Raw genomic sequence first — 21,034 nt, forward strand, 5'->3', positions numbered from 1 at the left:
CCCCAGGGGAAGGAGGAATAATATGGGGGAGACAAGGAGCACACTTTGGAAGGAGCACGGAGGCCTCTACCCTGCCTCGTGCCTCCAAGCCCCCCTGCAAGTGAGGGAAGCCCCAGCATCAGTGAGGAAGGCCGCGGGGGTAGCGTCCTCAGAAGGTGTCTCGTTTCTGTTCAAACAGGGGCGTGAAGGGAATGCTGGGAGGAGAGGTATTTGCTGACAGAAGCTGATTCCAGAGGGCCTCGAGAAGGATGGGAAATTGGGTAAGATGGGGCCAAGCGCAGAGCCGCCTGGGGAGTAAGAGACCGTGATGACAGGCGGCCTGGGGGCTCGGCCTGCCGGTGGTGGCTCAGGGGACAAGGCCTGTGGGACTTGGTGGGCTCAGGCTCATGGCCACGTGACTCGAGCGCCCATCGGAAGCGTGGAATTCGGGCCCAACTTCAGGCACTGAGGAGCAGAATCGACAGTTTTCGCGAGACGTCCGAGGGGTTTGTAAACCTCTTAAAGAGCACTGTCGCAGCGGACGGGGGGCAACGGCGCCCGCATCGCTGGCATTGCTGACGTCCCGCGCCCGCACCCCCCACCGCCGCCAGCCCGGTCCAGCCTCGCGGCGGCGAGCGCTCTACGCCGCCTCCGGATGCTGAGCGAAGGAGCTCGCGCGGTGCGTCAGCCCTGCCGTGTGGCTTGGCACTCGTTCACGGCAGCTCAGCCTAGAAGAAGCTGTTTCTTTAGCCCCCTCAGTGATTCTGAGATACAGGCCCACAAACAAATCGCTTTCTACCTAAACCGAGTGGGCCCGATTCTGCGGGCCGGCACTACGAAGCTTGCGCAGCACACGTGTCCCCTGCAAGTGGGTAGGTCGGGACAGTGCTCCACGGGAGGTGCAGGAGGCAGACACCTGCGCGTGGGTCCGGCTTCACGGATGTTCTCCTCGCGGGACCACAGCCAGAGGGAACTGAGAGGTGGAATCTAGCAAATTCACAGACTGGAGACCAGGAGACTCCGCCCAGGAGCTAGCTGACCTCACTACTGTTATGAGCGGGATGTGTCCCCCCAGTATTCAGATGTCCAAGCCCTAACCCCCAGGGTGGCTGTATATGAAGATGGAACTTCTAAGGAAGTATGTCAGGTTAAATGAGGTCATCAGGGTGGGCCTTTGATCCAATAGGATTGGTGTCCTTATAAGAAGAGGCACCAGAGCACCCTCGAGCTTGAGTGCTCTCTCTCTCTCTCTTACTTTCACGGAGAAGAGGTCATGTGAGCGCAGAGAGAGATAGAAGCTAGAAGGACAGGTCTAGGAATGAAACCTGCCTTCCTAACACCTTGATCTTGGACTTTCCAGCCTCCAGAACTGTGAGAAAGAAATGTCTGTGCTTTAAGTCCCCCCAGTCTATGGGATTTTGTTATAGCAACCCAAGCTGACCAGTACAATTACTCTAGCTGTCCCCGCACATGACTTTCTGCAGAATCAACACTGTTTATGCTGCACAATGAAGTCTTTGTTATAGTGAGTAATGAATAATATGATTCCATATTGTATTTTCAGTAGGTAAAGATTTTGTTACAGAATTGATACACATATACACCAGGATTTTATATGTATATATATCATATATAATATAAACATAAAATATATGTATATATAATATGGTGTATGTAAATATAATTTATGTATATATTTATTTTAATGTCAATAAGAAGGGTACAAAACCTTGGGTGAAACTGTCAGGAGTTGGGGGGTGGGACGAGCTGTTCACCAGAGACAGACACGCCTGCTCCCTACAGGGTAGTCTCTGACTTCTCACAGCAGAGTCTGGATTTGCCCGTGTGGCTTTAATGACCTGTGAATAGCATTACACAGGATGCATCCTTTTGCATCAGACGTCTCTCCCTCAGCAGTTGGCCTGTGAGATCCGTCCATGCTGTGATGTATGGTTCTAGATGGCTCACTTTCATTGTGTTGGTATTCTGCGTGCCATCTCTGCATACTGTTGATATTTAACGTGGGCAGTTCTGTCTAAACCTATTTCCTCTTATATGTACAGTGTGGGTAAATCTTCCTTGACGTTTGCCCATCTTGTTTAGGATCTATTTATCTTGCTTCCTTTGAATGACAGTTGAATGGCTGGGTATTCTTTCCCTTTTTCTGTATACCAGCAGTGTGTTTTCCTTGTGCAGGACAAGGTCAGGTCTTTTGGCACCCAGTGCAGCCATTGGTGGGGATCCTGGTCTTTCATTCTCTTCTGAGCCATTAAAATGTTCTGTCTGGGGTGCATTTCACACAGCTGTTGGTGTGTCCCACCCCAGTGGGCATAAGCTCAGTCCCCTGACTCAACTTATTGCTCTGGATGAGCCATGGCAACACTTCCTGCTTTGGTTTTTAACCTCAAGAGATGCAGGGGAAGTAAATATGTAGACAACATGGATTAAACAAAATTGTGGACACTCATTCTAGTCAAAGATCGTAAGATGTTCATTATTTTGCCAGAAGGTGGTAGCAAAGTTACAATCAGATGTTGGGTAAAACATTTCAACGCTCAATGAAAAGCCAACCAAGCCAAATAAAAACAAAAAATGGAAACAAACTAGGAAAATGATAAAATGGCACCTGCTTATTGAATATGTAATTTTTACGTTATAATCCTATTATTGGAACTCAGTATTATTAGAAGAAATAAATGTACAAAATAAAGACAATTGTTACCTCATAAGTTTGATGAAATAAATGATTCTAAAAAAATTATTGAAGAGTCCAAAGTCTTTATCAAACTAAATTTCTACCCTCTCATTTGCTACTGAATTAAGAGATTGGAAATGAAAACGGTAAAGTAATAAAGTTCACAACATGCTATAAATTTTCACAGTGGTATCCCATTTGGTATCAAGTTACATTATTCAACACGTTCTCCAACAGGAAAAGGTGCGGAAAGAAACTAAGATCTAATAACTAAAATGTTTCCTATTGAGATGATCATGATTAATTTATGAAAATTAAAATAGAGAAATGAGATGAGGAGAACTGAAATAGATACTTTTCTTGCTCCTTTCTTGCCCTCCTGTTCAGGATTTTTTCAACCTTCCTTCATTTCCTTTCCCACTCTTGCCTACCTAATGAACCCCCCAGTTCATCCATTCATTCGTTCATTCCTTATCCTTCATTGAGTCTAATATATGCCAGGCACTGTTCTAGATGCTACGGAAATCACAGTGACCAAGGCAAATAAGGACTCTGCTTTGGTTATAGTCATGCTAGTGTATTACTAGTTTTCAACAGACTAAAACAGAAAATTTTGTCTTTAAGATTTCCAGAGGCTAAGCCTGTCACCTAAAACCTTATATGACATGAACTTTGAAAAAATTTTATGAAGCCTCGTCTCTTTTTGCTGTCAATCAACAAGCAAGTTCCTATTGAAGATACGATTGGCTTCTAGACATGAATGCAAGAACCAGCTCCCCACGGCGTCTGTCTTTGCTTTTACTTGTTAAGGTTTTTCTTCAAGGCTGGCCGATTCGGCATGGGGTTTGGTGAGCAGGGTAGGGATGAGAAAGGCCTTTGAGCTAGGTAAAGAGAAACACAGAAGTGGAGTTGTTAAGAAAAAGTGCACCAAAGTTTTAGAACAGCCTGTCTCAAAGGATGACTTCCTAAAATGCACTTTTCCTGCTCTGTTTCTCTTTCGTAAGAACCCTGTGGGCTGACCTGTGAAAGCAACACTGGATCCAAGAGTCCCTTCTCTCACCTGCCTGTGGGATCTGCTTTGTGTTTGAACGTGGAAGCCAGGGGAGATCACTGTGATTTCCTGAGACCAACAATCCCATTTTTAGAAGTCAGGAGGTTTTCAAGTGACTCTCCATACATTGAGCTGTAGTTTGTTGCTCCATAAGGTCACCCTCACTTGATACTTTGAGAGCTAAAAGGGAAAGATCTACTTTTCTTTTCACATGAGGAAATTCACATGTTGGGAAACCCGGGGACACGGCCAGTGAAATCCACTCGACGTTCTCCCAGGGCTCTGGAGTCTCCCTGCACTGGATGCTGATTCCATTGCTGGTGCATTTCTCCCCGAGACCCCCTTGCTAATTGTAGCCATCACCACCTTGTTGGCCTTATGGGGGCCTTGTCCCCCAACCTATGGGGGGCCACATCCATACCAACACTTCATGCTCCTACCGTCGATCCTTAATTGCCCATAGACAGCCAAGACCAAGAGTAGTTACTTCCCATGGCTCCCACCTTTTTTGACACACACAATGATTTGCAACAATGTCTTTTGTTTGCTCTCTGGAAGCCACCTGCCCATCTGATCCTCCGGGGAGGGCAAGGAAAGAGGGCATGCACAAAGATTTTATCCAAACCCGTTCTCTTTCAAATTCTGTCTTGCTCCCATGGTCCTTGCCACTTCTGGCCAAGGCCCCCTGCAGTGTGAGCAATCGATTCAAAGGCAATGGGAGTTGCTGTTGCTGCCCCAGAGCGTGGTTTCCTCCTCAGGCTTGGAGGTGCTGTGTTCTCTGGGTTCTGGGGAGATGGGAGGCAGAGGTGTGGGAGGCAGCAAGGCAGCTGGGCTGAGTCCTCGCCACCTTCCCCCACACCCACATTCTCAGTCACATCATAGTGACTTCTTTTCTTGATTTGGCAAGGACAAGGTGAAATCTACTTAGGAAACCTGTTACGGCATAGTTACTGTTTCTGAAAGGAAAATAAATAGTACAACGAAAAGACGAAGAAGTGAATTGAGTAAAGAAAAAACGCTTGGGACATGAAAGACCCAGGACGGGAAGGGATAGCACGTTCGCAGGTGCGTATCTATTAGAGGAGGCTTAGCTTTGGCCCAGCCTCTGGCAGGTATGGACTTGGAAGCTTTCTTTTAGCCTTAAGATTCTGTAATTCTATTTCCACTGAACAAAATTCCACAGATTCGTCTGGCAATTTCCAATGTCTCACAAGTCTTAGAGTCAGGAAATTGCATGGAAATCCTCAGAAAAGAAGTTATAATCCATGGCACACTTGCCACACATATGGCAAGGGGTCCTTAGCATATGGGGATGTGGGCTGTGACAAGAACCAGGAATTAAAGGACGCTTCTCTGCATCGATGAGCTTCTTACATGTGAATTTTCAGCCTGGAAGTTGGAATGTTTTAAGGGACGGGAAGAATACCTCTGAAACCGAAACTCAAGTCACATGGACCAAACCTGCCTTTCAAAACACTAGCATGCTGGAGAGCACCTTAGAATCCATCCCTTTAGCTTCCGTGGTGTTTGCTTTCAGAAACGGCCCCGTGGTTTACAAGAGGATAGCTGGTTTGTTGGATAGTGTTGTCTTCTGCATACATAAACACAGCATTTGGAGTCAGGAGAGTTGGATTTCCGTCTTAGATCTATTCTATTCAGCACGTAAAGGGCATGCTAGTGACTTTCTGCACGCTGCTCCATGGGAGCGGGAGAGACAGGACGAGAGCCTGCGACTCAGTCCTTGGGCCTGCTTGGCTTCTCTGTTCAGAGGAGGGGAGCCCTTTGAGAGAGGCGCTAAGGCAGGAGCCCCCAGAATGAAGATGCCTGCTCTGACCCCACGGAAAGTCACAGACTGACATGTGCCCATGGCGGACAGAATCTTTCAGTCTTAGGATCTCTCTTGGTCTAGACCAGCACTGTCCAGTAGAACTTTATGCTATTAAACAATTATGAAAAATTAAATAAAAACATTGTAAAGTCTGCTGTGGTCACGTTAACCACATATCAGGTGCTCGGTAGTCACGTGCAGTTAGTGGCAGCTCTTTTGGAAACATAGGTTCAGACTAGCCGCCCTGGGGGTGTGGGATGGCCATTACTGGGCTCCCAGGATCTGCTCGTCGGTGTCCTGATACAGACGAGAGATCGTGGACTGACCGGCCCTCAGGGGCCAGGCGGGTAAAGAGAGTGAGTGCGCTGGTGGGTGAGCTGAGGAAGGGTGGGCACTGGGCCAACTCAGGAGTCTGTGCCTCGTCCCAAGACCAGCCGTTACTTGGCTTTAGCTAATGCTTGCCATTTGGAAATGTAGGTCCCGGTGGGGGTGGGGGGGGGGAGGGAGGGCAGATCTTTCTTTTTTTCTGTTTTGACATTGATAAATGAATTTCTAAAAAGTCAACATTGTATAGGTTAAAAACAGCAAAAACTGAAAAGCCAAAAACCTCACCACGTGGGAGCCTTGACATAGTCCATGAGCCACCAATTTCAAATTCTGCAGTTGGACCAAACCACTGTACCCGAAACAGCTTCTGTGGGATCAGCCTCATGTGGAGAGGGGGCTGTGGGAATGTTGGCTGCAGGAGGCCAGAACTTGGGGGTGAACTTCTAGAAACAGGCAGACTGAATGAAGAAGATGGTGGTAGGAGTAAGAAGGAACCAAAAAACAAAACACATTTGTCTGTTTTTTTTCTTTTAAAGGTCAAAAGTCAGAGAAGCTTCCAATATGAACACAGGCTGATGGAGAAGGTGGCCAGGGATTGGCATCCCTCGAGGAAGAATCTCTAATCAGAGGCCGTGATTTGCCCCTGGAACCCAGTTTTCCCCATGTCAGCATTTTGTAAGTGTGCTGTGGCTCATCCACAGGCAGTGGGGGGGGGGGGGGGAACAGAAGGGTTTCCTTGCCCCAGTGCGCACAGCTGTCTAGTTGTCCCCAAATCTTCATTGTACAGCCCCAAAGCCCTGGCACAGGAAAGCATCTTGAAATAACCATACTAACATTTCAGGGGAAGGAATAGATGGCGGGGTGGGGTGGGGCGAGGGAGAGATTTAGTTTAGTTATAGAGATGTCAATAATCTCAATGAATAATTGTCCTGCTCTTCTATGATGAACGTTATCTGTATTCAATTCAACCAGTTCTGACCATATAAGGGTTAGAGACAGCTTTCAAATTATTAAAAGTAAAGTGCATCACAAAGAAGGGATCTGTTTTATAAATTCAACACTGCAAAAAAACCTGCTAGATTTTTTTTTTTTAAGATTTATTTATTTATTTCAGAGAGAGAGAGAGCGTGCGAGTGACTGCACATGCACGAGTGGGAGGGATGAGCAGAGGGAGAGAATCTGAAGCAGACTCCACCCTGAGCGCGGAGCCTGATGTGGGGCTCTATCTCACGACCCTGAGATCATGACCTGAGCCAAGATCAAGAGTCGGACTCTTCATGGACTGGGCCCCCCAGGTGCCCCCCAATTGCTATATATTAAAGTTCCAGTCTCTTTAACCACATGTATTACTGGATCGTATTTACTACGTGTTTTGGTTCAGATACTTCAAGAAAAATGATTTATTTGCGTTTCAAATTCCTGGGTTATGTCTTAGCTATGACTCAGACGTTCTGCTGATTATATTAACACTGACGCTTTACGATGCTTTCCCCCATGATGCCAGGAGTATTGCATAAGGCAGATTGAGAAACCTGAGTCAAACTGAGGCAAACGTGAGCAAACTTCATCCAAATGAAAGTAGAATTGGCAGTTTTCAGCCAGATATTTACAATGGCTGAGTTTTTGTAAGTGTCAAATTTCACTGGAGGCAACATTTATGGAGTGACTATTGTATACGCTCTCTTACGTGCCCTGGGGTTGGGATATAAGGATAAATTCAACACTTTCATTCTTGCCCTCAGCAAGTTTGAAACTCAGAAATGCAGTCTTTGATATTTCCTTCTGAAGTTCAATGGCAGTTGACAAATAATGACCGAGGGCCTGGGGTGTTCCAGGCAACATGCTAAGCATTTGGAAGTTACTGCAGGAGACAAACAGGAATACAGAACTTGCTGAGTAATAATATAAAATACCGACAAGGGGTTGGCAGATACAAGAATTAATCCTCTCTCAGAATGTGGATGTTTTCTGGAAAAGAAAATGCTGCTAAGCGAAAAGAGGTTATTGCCTTTGGAACCCGGAGTCCCTTTCCCCTTGGAGGTTTGTTGAGATGCCTCTTTCCCCAGAGGAAAAGTCCTCAGAGAACTCACATCTGTGAATACAGTGTTTTAACAGTCACCTCAGCAAAGCGCAAGGCTATTCTGGGAGCCAGGGGCCTTGCCTCCTATGTTAGTCCACTTGGGCTGCCAGGACAAAATACCACAGCCCGAGTGGCTTAAGCAACAGAAATTTATTTTTTTCACAGTTTTGGAGGCCAGAAGTCCAAGGTCAAGGTGCTGTCAGGGTGGGTTTCTGGTGAGTCCTCTCTCCCTGGCTTGTAGACCACCACCTCTGTGGCTCACCAGAGAGAGCTCTCTGGTGTTTCTTCCTCTTCTTCCTTTTTTTTTAAGATTTTATTTATTCATTTATTTTAGAGAGAGAGAGCATGGGGGGAGGGGCAGCGGGCGAGAGAGAAGGAGAGGAGCAGACTCCCTGCTGAGTGCGGAGCCCGACATGGGGCTCGATCTCATGACCCTGAGATCATGACCTGAGCTCAAATCAAGAGTCAGACACTTAACTGACTGAGCCACCCAGGTGCCCCTCTTTCTCTTCGTATAAGGACACCAGTCCTGTAGGATTAGGGCCCCACCCTTATGACCTCAGTTGACTATAATTACCTTTTTAAAGGGCTTTCTCCAAATACAGTTGAAATGGGGGTTAGGGTTTTAACATATGAATTTGGGGGGGGGACAAAATTCAGTCTATAACAACTTCTTTCATTTTAGATATCAGATCATTTCATCTAGGAAACAGTAGTGCCTGAAAGTAATTGTCCCCCTCCCCTAATTTAATAAAAACAAACCAACAAACAAACCAGGTCCTTCTAGGTTAACCCTGGAAAGAGAATCTCCTGGAGAGGAGGCATCGCTGGATCCTATGGCCTCTTGTTTGTCGCCCACGTTCCACTGCGCTGTGTGTGGGGGGGTCCTCTTATATGCATTCCTGCCGCCAACTCCATGCTGCCTGGGGGGAGCGGTGAGAGCGGCGAGTATCATTTCCCCTTTAACAAAACCGGCCTAAACAGGGCGGCATGACCTTTCCACGCATGCCTACAGCACAGCTGAGCCAAGGTTATGTCACTTAAGAGAGACTTTCCTGAGAGCCAGGAAGTGACAAAAGGCAGAGAATTACTGACCGCTATAGGAAGCACGATAATCCTTGGGCCAAGTCTTCTCTGTTTGGGGTCCACTAGAGTGAGCCGCCTTGCTTCCTAGTTTCTGGGGTATTAAAGATACCTAACCTTCCAAATGCTATCCCAAGAGAGAATGCCTAAGCAACTTTTCTTCTCTTTCCCATTGCCCCCCTTGCTGGTCACACCAGCAGTGACCGCCCCTCTGCAGGAGAAGCCGTGGAGGCAGAACCCCAGCACGACGACGTACCAATGTGCCTCTCGGCATTTTCTAACAGGTCAGCCCTTGGCTGGCAATTATCACCCCTTTGTCTCCATGGATGTGGCTAAATGGTGAGTCATCTTTATCTTCCTAGCGCTCCAGATTAAGCACCGAGGTGTGCCAGACACCCTTGGTGGAATAAATGGTTCACATGCCATCTTTTTGTCGGGGTGCTAGATGATCTCTGCTTCATTCCATCTCTTCACTCTTGTATCTTTCTTCCTTCCAAGTGACAGACGTCCAGTGCCCCCCAAAAAGAAGTCAGAAGGGATGAGATCAAATAATTCTACCACATCTTGCTTGCAGAGTTTAATTTTCATAATTACTGAACAACCTCCGACAGCATGAAAACCCACCCTAAAATCCTGATAGGCCCCCCAGTAGTTGCACAGCAATAACAAAAGGACTAAAACAGCATATTTACATGTAGACGTTCTGAGCAGCTAATCTTGGTTACAACATTTAAAAAGTACTGTTTCCCATACATGCATTTTATCTACCAAATAAAAATTGATGGAAAATGCTTTCATGTAGGAAAGGAGAATTTTTTTTTTAGCAGTAAAAGCCAAGGTTATTTTCCTAACTCAATCGCAACTATAATTCTCAGCCTTCTGCTGTCACTCTTCAAAGCAGGCCCCCAGTCTAAGATCTGGGAGGCGATGCCAATTCCTGATTCAGCTCCTGACTCTCAGTGCGCAGGATTCCTCTTTGAGCACTCCCTTGAAGAACTGAAACCCACTTCCCTAAAGAGAAAATTACAGAACTTAGGACACTGTGTTGTGATCTTAGTTGAGAAAAATGTTCAAAAGGAGTTCCTTTTTTATTTTATTTTATTTTTTAAAGAGTTTATTTATTTGAGAGAGAGAGAGAGAGGGTGTAAGTGTCGGGAGGGGGAACGGCAGAGGGAGAGGGAGAAGCAGGCTCCCCGCCGAGCAGGGAGTCGGATGTGGGACTTGATCCCAGGGCACTGGGATCCTGACCTGAGCCAAAGGCTTGACCGACTGAGCCACCCAGGTGCCCCAAGGAGTTCCTTTTTTAAAAATTTATTTTAATTAAAAAAAAATAGACAATGATAGAAAAGACCAGGAAGCCAGACTCAATTTTTCTTTGAAAATGTTTAATTTCCGTGTTTCCAATTTTGAGTATTTGGGCATGAGGGTAGCTCTGAGCAGAACCTTTTCAATCCACTGGTGTCCATGAATTAAAACAGGCCTCTCAATCATTCCTTCATACAGTAAGCATTTATTAAAGGCCGCCAGGTAGGACTGAGGGATGCAGAAGTGGGAAGGGACACTCTCCCTGCTCTCCAGGGTGCACAGTCGGGACCTACGGTGGGGCGAGCAGCCCCCTCAAGCAGCCCACTCATTGGCACTGGCAGCTTGGTGGCCTTTGGGGGAAAAGGGGTGGCTGGGAGGTTTGGGGCAGTTTGGAATGAAGTGGGGCCCTGTGTCTTTCCATATATAAAGTAGGACGTGAGGGGGCACTCTGGCTGCAGGGCTCGCTGGGTTCAGCAGATGTCAGAAAAAAAGTTATTTCGATGACTCAGTAAAAAGAAGAGAGAGGAATCCAGGCTTTTGACCAAATATAGCTTATTCGCAGGAGGCTGGGGCAGGGAGAGGAGAAAGTGGGGAGAAAAGCATACCTAGGTACAGCAGTGCAGATGCCCAAGAGCCTACCAGGCAAATGCAATTGACTGCAGGGAAGACCTCCAGGGAAGTGCCACGGAGATGAGCGGATGGACCCAGAAAGGCTCCAAAACAGTGCCTGGCCCATTTATAGTAGCTCTCCTGAGAAGGCTCCAAGGACTTAGTGGTGGTAGGAAATTCCTTTTTATTGTCTGGAACACTCGACAATGCTTTTTAATATCTGTGCTGCCCCTTCTCTACTGATCTCTCTCTGGACCACCCATGGGAATTCCCCCCTGCCCCCTTTGGCCTTCCTTTGAGTCTTCAAAGCTTCGCTAATTCTCGTTTGACACGTAAGGTGGTGGTGTCTGATACAGTCAGTAGATGTCACTGTCAAATAGTGCAGGTGTCTACCCAACCAAGCCCTGGGGTCAGAAGCTTCAGGTTCCCTTCAGTGGATTTACTCCCTCCTTGGTTGGCACTGGGAGGTCTAAAATCTGTGCGTGTATTTACTTAAGACAGCGGTGTGGCCACCTCTCCAGTTCAGATCTGACGTGGGAGGCTTGGTTTCCCTGGGGTCTGTGATCGCAGGCTCTCATCAGCATCCAGCTGTAGTGCATTGCCTCATGCCCTAAGAAGCCACAGTTGCCCTTCAAGGCTGATTCAATGGCATTTAATGGTATCTAACCCTGGCCCATTGCCCTCTGGACTTAGGTCTTTAAGTTGTGGCCAAAATCTCAGCTCCGAAGATGGAGACAGGATCAGGTCCCACATGGTCTTGAGGGCAGGAGTCAGTCTGAATGTGTCCTGTCACTTGATAGCAGACAGACACTCTTCATCAGCTACTCAGGACTCCAGGCGCCAGGAAGTAAGTTGAGGTCAGGGAGTTTGTTTTATCTACTGATTTGGAAAAATATTTAGCCTCCCTGGAACAGGGATGTGCATTCCGTGTGCCTGAAGCCATGAAATTTGGCAAGTCCCATATCAGATGCCTAAAACTGTTATACAACTCAGTCTAATTTAGATTGTATGGCTGCCAGAGGGAACTGGGTCTCTCATTTGGCCCAAAAGTCCCCTCTGACAATTCTTAGGGCCCAACAATCAATACCAACCCACAACAGTAATAATGATAACAGGAATAATATCCATTGCCCAGATTCGATAACATAGCTTTGCATAATCAGAAGCTAGAGTTTGGTCCAGAGGGACATGTGAGAACTTGTGCAATAATTTGGCCCTCCTGCAAATGAAGACAAAGGTATCCAATGGTGTGGATTAGAATGAAAACATCATCCAAGCTAGTGTTTCTTCTGTAATGGGCTCTGGCGACCCAAAAAGAAAAGCCATCTTTCTTATAATTTTTCAGAGAAGAGGCTATCGCATGTCCCAGGTCATTTTTATTCAAGATTGTCTTAGAAAGATTTAATTCCACTTCATTTTGCATGGTATATATGAATCTGTAAGAGCAAGCGCTCAAAACTTTGTTCTCTGGCCAAGTAACACGTAAAAGAGAAAAGCAAACTCAAAACCAGTATGTCGAACACTTACCTTCCAAATGGTGAGTGATACTTACGTTGTGTTTCTGTGTGTATGTGTTCAAAACCGTGGAAAGGGTGTATATTCTATTTTTTTAAAGATTTTATTTATTTATTTGAGAGACAGAGAGAGACAGAGATAACAACAGAGAGCATGAGTGGAGCAGGGAGCCTGACGTGGGGCTCGATCCCAGGACCCTGGGATCATGACCTGAGCCAAAGGCAGAAGCTTAACTGACTGAGCCACCCAGGTGTCCCAAGGGTATATATTCCAGACTCAAACAGATGTGGGTTCACCTTGTCCCACAGCATATCCTTCGGCTTTCTCATCTTTATGTTCTGCTCATCACACCAAAGTGTATTTTGTGGAATGCTAATTTTGTAGAATAAAAAACAAGGATCCCGGGAAAGAAGAAAAGAAACAGAGTTAAAAATTAAGTTTGGGAAGGGCCAGGTTGAATAAAGTTCTACTGGCTTTTTAGTCGTAGGGTCACTCAGAGCCTTTACTATATTTACATATAATGAGATTATCAAAGAGGGGAGCTGTATAAATGAAAACACAAGGAATCTCCAAGAGTTGCTCAAACTTATCTATGGAAACTCTTTCTCCTAAGCATCTCATGGGATCCAGGAATTTAGAAAAATCATGACTACACCCCTCAGGACTCTTCAGTTGTAAATAACAGAGACCCAACGCTAGCTTAGACATTTGCTCGGGTAACCAAACGGAAGGCAGGACACGGGTGCGGCACCTTATAACAGTTACTATTTGTTGTGAGATGACCACGTGCCAAGCACTGTTCACCATGCTTCACATGTGTTAATTCGTTCAATCCTCACAACAACCCCATGAGTTACGTACTTTTATTATCTTTTTACAGATGTGGAACTCAGGTTGCGAGGCGTTCTTGCCCAAGGTTACCCAGGTAGTCTGACTCCGAGCCCACACCTGGAAGCACCGTGCGTTGTGTGTCTCCAGGGACTTCAGTGCTGTGAAAGTTTATTTTCTTAGTGTGACTCTTGTGTCTGTTTCGTTCTCTTCAGCCAGCTTTCCCAGTGAGATTAGAGACCAGCGTCTCACCTTTTAGCCTGCTCCTCACCTCTTTACCAGGAAAGGGATCCTCCCCTATAATGCTCTATTGAAAACCTTCTGGAGAAGGGCTACGATTAGCCGACTTGAGGTCACACACCCCGTCTTGGTGGGCAGGAGGGGGAGGTGTTCTCATGAGCTCAGCTCACATACTGCTACTGTGGCTGGAGGAGTGGAGGACGTGATTGGCCACATCCACTCTATCAACATGGTCTTCATGGTGGGGGAGGAGGGGAGCAGGTCTCTGAAAGAAGGAAGGTGTGTTTTCCAGAAGCAGCAGCCTGGGGCATTGGTATTCTGAATTCTGACTCACCCTGGGATCTTTTAGGATCGAATGGACTATGTATCTAGAGCTGCCAACACCGTCCCTGGCTCTGAAATAGGTTGTCAATTTATTGCTGGCTCCTTGCAGAAGAGAAAGCCCCTCCATTTAATGGGGGCACTAATCTAACTAGTGGCATGGCTGGCCAGGAAGTGTGCTTTGTAAAAAAGTCACAAGAGTTAGTCATGTCAAGGTCTGCGTCTCAGAGATCAGACCAACCTGGAGGACAAACAAAACCAAGTCACAAGTCCAGGGAATGGGACAGTGAGATCCAAATCTGTCATAGAGCATAGATAGACATGCTCAGATGGGACCCATCAGGAGTCTGTGTCCAGAGGTTTCCAATCTAAGCAGAGGGCACAGCCAGGAGTCCAAGCATGCAGGACGCGGTCCAGCTCAGAGCAAGGTCTGGATGTGCCCACTGGGATCAGAGAGCAGGATCCCGGGCGGGTGGATCCCAGGGAGCCTCCCTCAGACATAGAACAGGGAGACAAGACCTCAGATTCCAACATCAGGGGTTGACTAGGGAGCAAGCGATACCAGAGTGTTTCCTCCAATTCCTGGATGGGAAAGATCACACAAACAACACACCGATTTACTGCAGCCCACCACACCCACAAATTCTAAAGGCCATTGACTCCTTGCAGGAATGGGCTGCCAAATCCCCCGTGGGGCTCTGCGGGGAGCACTCGCGGCTGGGGTTCTGAGGGACACTCTTCCGCAGGTTAGTCGTGGTATTGGCCGCTCCGGTTCTCGGACCAGGAGGGTGTGGTGCGCCTCCTTTTTTGTGAGTTTCGACAAGGTGGGTCCCCCTCCACCTTTGCTGTTGTTCATTTCAAGCCGCCACTGTCATAAATTACCACGAACTCAGCGACTTAAAACAACACAAATTTATTACCTCTCAGTTCTGGAGCCCCGAAGGAGACACTGGGCCAAGATCACTGGGCTAACATCAAGGTGTTGGGAAGGCTTGTTCCTCCTGGAGGCTCTGGGGGAGGATCCCTTTCCAGCTTCTAGAGGCTGCCACGTTCCTTGGTTGGTGGCCCCTCCCCCACCTTCAAAGCCAGCAGCCTAGCATGTTCCAGCGTCTAACTCTGACCCTCCTGTGTTCCTCGTTAAGGACCCTTGTGATTACATGGGACCCCGGCCCCTTCCAGATAATCCAGGATAATCGCCTCTTCTCAAGGGACCTTAACTTAAATCATACTTTCATGGTCCCTTCTGTCATGCGAGGAAACACATTCACAGGTTTCAAGCATTAGATGTGGAAATCTTTGGGGAGCCATTAACCTGCCCACCACAGTGTCGTGTTCACTTTTAAACCTCCAACAGCTTTGGCTGTTTGTCACATGCATACATCATTTCCACAGGGCTTCTCCGGTTCCGGGTTTCCTAAGCACCAGCCTGGGTACCTGCAGGATGAAAGCTGCATGCCCTGCATGTTTTAGCTCTCCCTGTGGAGGACGATGGGGCTGGAGGGTCCCCGCTGTTCCCCAACGTGGGATGTGGGAGTCATTGTCTATGGTAGAGGCCCAGGTCACCCAGAGAGCTCTCGCCGACCATTATGTTTTCCTCCACGAAGGGGAGAATTTCTTGGCAACCTGTCGCTAGCTGCAGCCATATAAATCTGCTATATTTAAGCAAGCTTTATGGAAAAGCAAATGGGATGGATAGGTCTCTGGAAAAATTCTCATGCCTGTTCTCCAGGAAAAATGCATGAGACTATTCATCACTGTTTGGTTGGAATGGTGAAAAACTGCAAACAACTAAAATTTCCTTCAGTAGCAGAATACTTAAACTATTACTACACCCTATGGTAATCAGCACAAGTGACTTAGAAGTCTGTATATGAATATGGAAAAAATATTAAAAATATAATATTAAGTGAAAAAAAACCCCAAGTTATAGAATAATATTGTTCATGTACTTAGGAGGTAAAAGTTTAAAAATATGCTCGGGATGGAAACACTTCAGCTTCAGGATAGTGGGCTACTCTGGACTGGAGGGAGGAGATGACGTTGGCTAAGGCCACGGAGGAGACAGTAGTCGCATTGCTAAGTTTCATTTCTTGAACAGCAAAAAGCTGAAGTGAATATGGCAAAGTGAAAATATTTATTATAGCTAAGTGGTATAATATACTACAGTATTTTAGTGTATGTTGAAATATTTGATAATAAAGTAATAATGAAAAAATCTAAGCATAAGACATAATGGTTAGTTTTTTTTGAAGCAACATTTTTTATCTATAATATAATGTTAAAAAGAGATTTGAATTAGTCCCGTTATGCAGTCAAACTCCATACTGAGCCAGTGAATGATCTGTAGATTTTCAGTGCTGTGCCCCGAGTTACTGCTGGAACCTCGGGTCTTTAATTCCAATGCTGCAGCTAGTCCTCTGCCTGCTTGTCTGTCTACTTAGCACGGCCAGTGAGAATGTATTCTCTTGTTTTCCTCTTATACAAGATCCCACTTGAAAAGGGGATAAGGTTTTTGTTTGTCTACCAACACTAATTTTCTTTTCAATGCTTTTTTAAAAAAGATTTTATTTATTGATTTGGCAGAGAGAGAGAAAGGGAGGGAGAGTGTACAAGTGGGGGGGAGGGGCAGGCAGAGGGAGAGGGTCAAGCAGGCTGCCCCCCGCTCCGCCCCTTGAGCAGGGAGCCTGATGCAGGGCTCGATCCCAGGACCCTGGGATCATGACCTGAGCCGAAGGCAGACTGAGCCACCCAGGTGCCCCTTACCAACACTAATTCTTACTAAGAACCTCTCTAGTAGAGTTCCGGCATGAACTTGCTTTTTAGCAGGGTAAAGTCAATGTTCCAGATTTTTTTTCCCCCAGGGACTTATGCAATAGACATGAATTTTCTCTCTGGAACTAGATGGAAACATATGCTAGGTAAAATTTTTATAATGAATATGGAATTATCTTTTCACTACAATCATTTTGAATTTTGATAGGACATCATCCAAATAACGATGTAAGAATGCAGCTTCCCCAGGGCTACATTTCTGCCTTATCCCCAATGTTACAGGCAAGTTTAAAAGCAACTGCTGTTTAGAAATTTGATACAATCTTCCTGTGTCTTTTCTTTTCCAGTCACCTAGCACTTTGTACTTTTCTTCTCTCTGCACGTCCCATGTTGTACTATTTCTCCAGTCTTCCCAAATTGCAAGGAGAGGTTCCTGACACTCTGCACGGAAGGAGAATTTATAGTTGAAAAACAAGATTTTAAGGAGTTGAGGTAGTGGAGTCAGAAGTGAACATATAAAGGTTTTTATACAATTTCTTATTGTTGTTCACTAAGTTTAGAGCAGTATAGGTAATACATTCATGGCTGCTGCTAGGCCATACAGAAGCTCTGTGCAAAATTTAAAATGCACCCCTTTCTCTGGGTGGACACAGCCTCAGTTGGCCAGGTGCCCTTGTGCAGGGCACAACCTGCCCAACCATACATGGCTGCTCTGAGAGGGATTATCCATAGCACTTCATACATCCTAAAATACTAATATGGATATGCTACAGATAATTTAAATGTGCTTGACAGAAACTTTTTAGGGTCTTTCTTCTGCACTTGAAACAATATGCATGCAAATATCTTTGCTGAGATAGCTTGTATAGTAAGAGACATGTTTCTTCCTCTGCATCTGTGTCCATCCAAATAGTCAGCGAGTGGGGACTGTTGAGTCATTTCCCACACTCACTGTGGCTCCAAGGGTGATGCCCCCCACAGAGCCTGGAGGGTGGTGGGAGCAGGGCCGATGCAGCAGGGGAAGGCAGTAGTGCAGTGGGAAATTGGTTCAGACAGATGGCACCTATGAGAAGAAATAAAATAACTGGCGCGCCAAGCTGTGTCTCCGGACTGTTCTTGCGATGCCCACACACAGTCCGTCCAGCCAGTTAACAGTGAGCCGTCCCAGCAACTGGGATCCGCAAACCAAGGAAAGCATGGCATAGGGAGCTTCGTGTGGATGGAATAAATGATGGAGGACGGCTTTCTTTTAGTTCCTTCCTTCCCATATTTGTACCTCTCTTCTGCATGACAAGCCTGGCTCCATTACCTTTACAGTTGTCCCCCCTTATCGGAGGTTTCCCTTTCTTGGGCTTCGGTTGGCCATGGTCAGCTTTGGTCCAGAAGTAGACGATCCTCCTTCCAAACTATTGTCAGAAGGTCACTAATTGCCTAATGGTCTGGCACCATGCCTCCGCCACAGTAAGATATTTGGAGAGAGAGACCACATTCATGTAACTCTTACACAGTGTATTGTTATAGTTGTTATAGTTATAGTTGTCCTGTCTTACTATTATTGTTGCTAATTTCTTACTGTGCCTAATTTATAAATTAAACTTTTTCACAGGTATGTGTGGCCAGGAGAAAATATAGTATATCTAGGATTGGTACTCTCTGTGGTTTCAGGCATCCATTGGGAGGGTCTTGGAACATATCCCCCACGGATAAAGTGGGACAACTGTACTGTACTCCTTCGATCAACCAATCTGCCACTCCTTGTCCTGCCCAGATGCCCTCTTCACTCCAGAGTGTGGGTACCCCTTGCCTGGCTGCCCCTCCACAAAGATACCCTTCTCCCCCTTGCCCCAGCACCCTGGCCTGGCGGCCCCCCACCTCCGAAGGATGCCTACTCCTCATACAGAGTTCTAATGCACCCCCTGCCCCAGTGCATTAGATACTGCATTGCCCTGGCTGAGCTGACATTCCGTTCTGGGCCACCATGGCTTCTTCTCTCTTCTCTCCTTTTCCTGCCTCATCTGGTAGCTTTCGGACTGAATGGTTTGAGAAGGAAAGAGAAGAGAAGCAGAAGGAGGAGGAGGGGTTATATGTACTTTTTAAGAATGAAGGGACCCTAGGGGCGCCTGGGTGGCTCAGTCAGTTAAGCGTCTGCCTTTGGCTCAGGTCGTGATCCCGGGGTCCTGGGATTGAGCCCCGTGTAGGGCTCTCTGCTCAGCGGGGAGCCTGCTTCTCCCTCTCCCTCTGCCCTCCCCCTCCATGCGTGCTCCCACTCTCTCAAATAAATAAATAAAATCTTAAAAAAAAAAGAAAGAATAAAAGGACCCTAACCTTAACCTCACTAAATAAATGTTGAACCATTTTAAAAAATAGCGTTGATTTGGTGACACGCCAAATTATTGGCCTTCCTGGGGCGCCTTGTGTCTCTGCTCAGCCCTGGCTGTCAAGCCCTCTCATAGATGTCTTAGTTCCTTCCTTCTATACAATCCCAGAGCCCAATCCTGAGGAAGTAGGCTTCTCTCCACTTCCTTTACCTTCCTGAGTTTTCACTGAAGGCATGCTCTGTGGTCTACCCTCATTTTCTGTTTTCAGCAGTCTGGCTCCCGCCTGCATTCTTCCTTTTCTAAATATGCCTGTCGGGAGTGACTTGGGTTTACTGGCATCAGAATTCTCAAGCTTGCCACAGAGATGGATAGGTTTGTTGCTAGAATTTATCAGGAACTTGTGACTGAATTTCTTTTTTATTTATTTATTTATTTATTTATTTATTTATTTATTTATTTATCTGAGAGAGAGAGAATGAGAGACAGAGAGCATGAGAGCGAGGAGAGTCAGAGGGAGAAGCAGACTCCCTGCCGAGCAGGGAGCCCGATGCGGGACTCGATCCCCGGACTCCAGGATCATGACCTGAGCCGAAGGCAGTCGCTTAACCAACTGAGCCACCCAGGCGCCCGTGACTGAATTTCTTTACATGTTTATTCCTGAGTCTAGAGCTGTTTTTCTTCCTTCCTTCTTTTTTTCTTTCTCTCTCTCTTTTTCTTTCTTTCTTTCTTTTTCTCTCTCTCTTTCTTTCTTCTTTCTTTCTTTTCTTTCTTCTTTTTTTTTTTAAGACAGCATCATACCTGACATGTAAGAGTGATCATTATATGTTTGTTGGATTCTAGTGATTTTGACTGATGTTGTACTCCATAGTGTTTGAACACTTGATGAGCTGAAACTGGGAAAACTCCTGACTTTTAATTTATTTGGTCAGCTGTCCCTTTGTTCTGGAGTCAAGACAGGCCTTTTGTAATGAAAGGTGAAGCAAAGGCCTTCCTTTGGACCTGACGGGGGTTCACTAAGTGACTTGTCTCTGTACACGGGGTCGCTACTGTGGGCACAGCTGCCTCGCTGCCCATTGTTTTTGCATTAATGGGGCTTCTCTAAGTACAGATCCAGGACATGATGCTTTGTATGTCAGTGCTCCAAATATTGGAGCACAGTGTACGTATTCTTGCTCCCGTATCAGGAGCAGAGACCCTGAAGAGTCTGGGAGCACACGCAGCTCCAGTCTCCTCTTTCCTTATGCTGGAGGAAAGACTGTGCCAAGGAACTTTGCTTGGAGCAAAGCGACCTGGGTGGGATTTGGCTGACTCCAAATGGTGTTATTAAAGACTGAATCCCCCATTTGGTGAATGTACTGATACAGAAATGTGTTCTGATGTCTTTTGGGGCTAAAGAACAATACTGTAGTCCTGGGAGTGGAGGCTGGAGTTTCCCGTGAAAGGAACGGACAGTCTGACCACCAGTCTGTCATTCTGGAAATGTCAGTCCTGGGGAAGGAGGTGGGAGCATAAAGGGTGGGTCTTAGCAGAGGCAGAGGAAGAATGTCTTCTCTCTAAGGTCTCAGGTCAGTTAGCCTGGAGCACTTAGGAACTATTTCCAGGAAAGCTTCTATTTCACTTGCTCTTAGACTTACTTTGAGTACTCCATTCCAACCAAAGGAAAAAAAAAAAAAAGCCAATTCTTTCCCCACAATTCTTTATTTTGGTAAACATGCTCATGTGTGTCATGGTGGCTCACAGCATTTAATTATCTGGTTTACCCAAGATGATTGTAAAGAAACAATGACATAAAATAAAATGTTGAAATGTCAAAGTGAAAACGTCAGAGATGATCTAGGTTAGTTTCACAATAGGGTTGTGTTGATTTTCTGTTGGAACAATTCTTTGTTGTATGGGACTGGCCTCCTCATTACAGGGCATTTAGCGTTCTTGATTCCCTTAATTTTTGTAACAACCCAAACCCACCCCACACATATCCAAATGTCCCCGGGGTGGAGGAAAGTAACATTCCTGTTGAGAACCACTAAAACCTCCATTAACTAGAGGATAGGAGGCCTGAAGTAGTCATGTGACTGCCAAAATT

General features: G+C 46.2%; 1 protein-coding gene across 3 annotated transcripts in view; it reads left to right on the forward strand.

Moving 5' to 3' along the window:
• Positions 1–9,011: 9,011 nt before the first annotated feature.
• Positions 9,012–21,034, forward strand: part of NPR3 (natriuretic peptide receptor 3) — a 119,933-nt gene continuing 107,910 nt past the window's right edge. The window contains exons 1-2 of one of the 3 annotated variants that reach the window (XM_081825964.1): positions 9,012–9,113; positions 9,241–9,382. In XM_081825964.1, the coding sequence (XP_081682090.1) occupies positions 9,370–9,382 (13 nt within the window). In that variant the 5' untranslated portion in view covers positions 9,012–9,113; positions 9,241–9,369. Of the gene's footprint in view, positions 9,383–21,034 lie in introns of all 3 variants that reach the window. The other 2 variants (XM_081825965.1, XM_081825963.1) reach the window with 2 other exon arrangements.

The sequence above is a fragment of the Leptonychotes weddellii genome, chromosome 7, assembly GCF_054177405.1.
Source record: "Leptonychotes weddellii isolate Sample4059 chromosome 7, ASM5417740v2, whole genome shotgun sequence".
Lineage (NCBI taxonomy): Eukaryota > Metazoa > Chordata > Mammalia > Carnivora > Phocidae > Leptonychotes > Leptonychotes weddellii.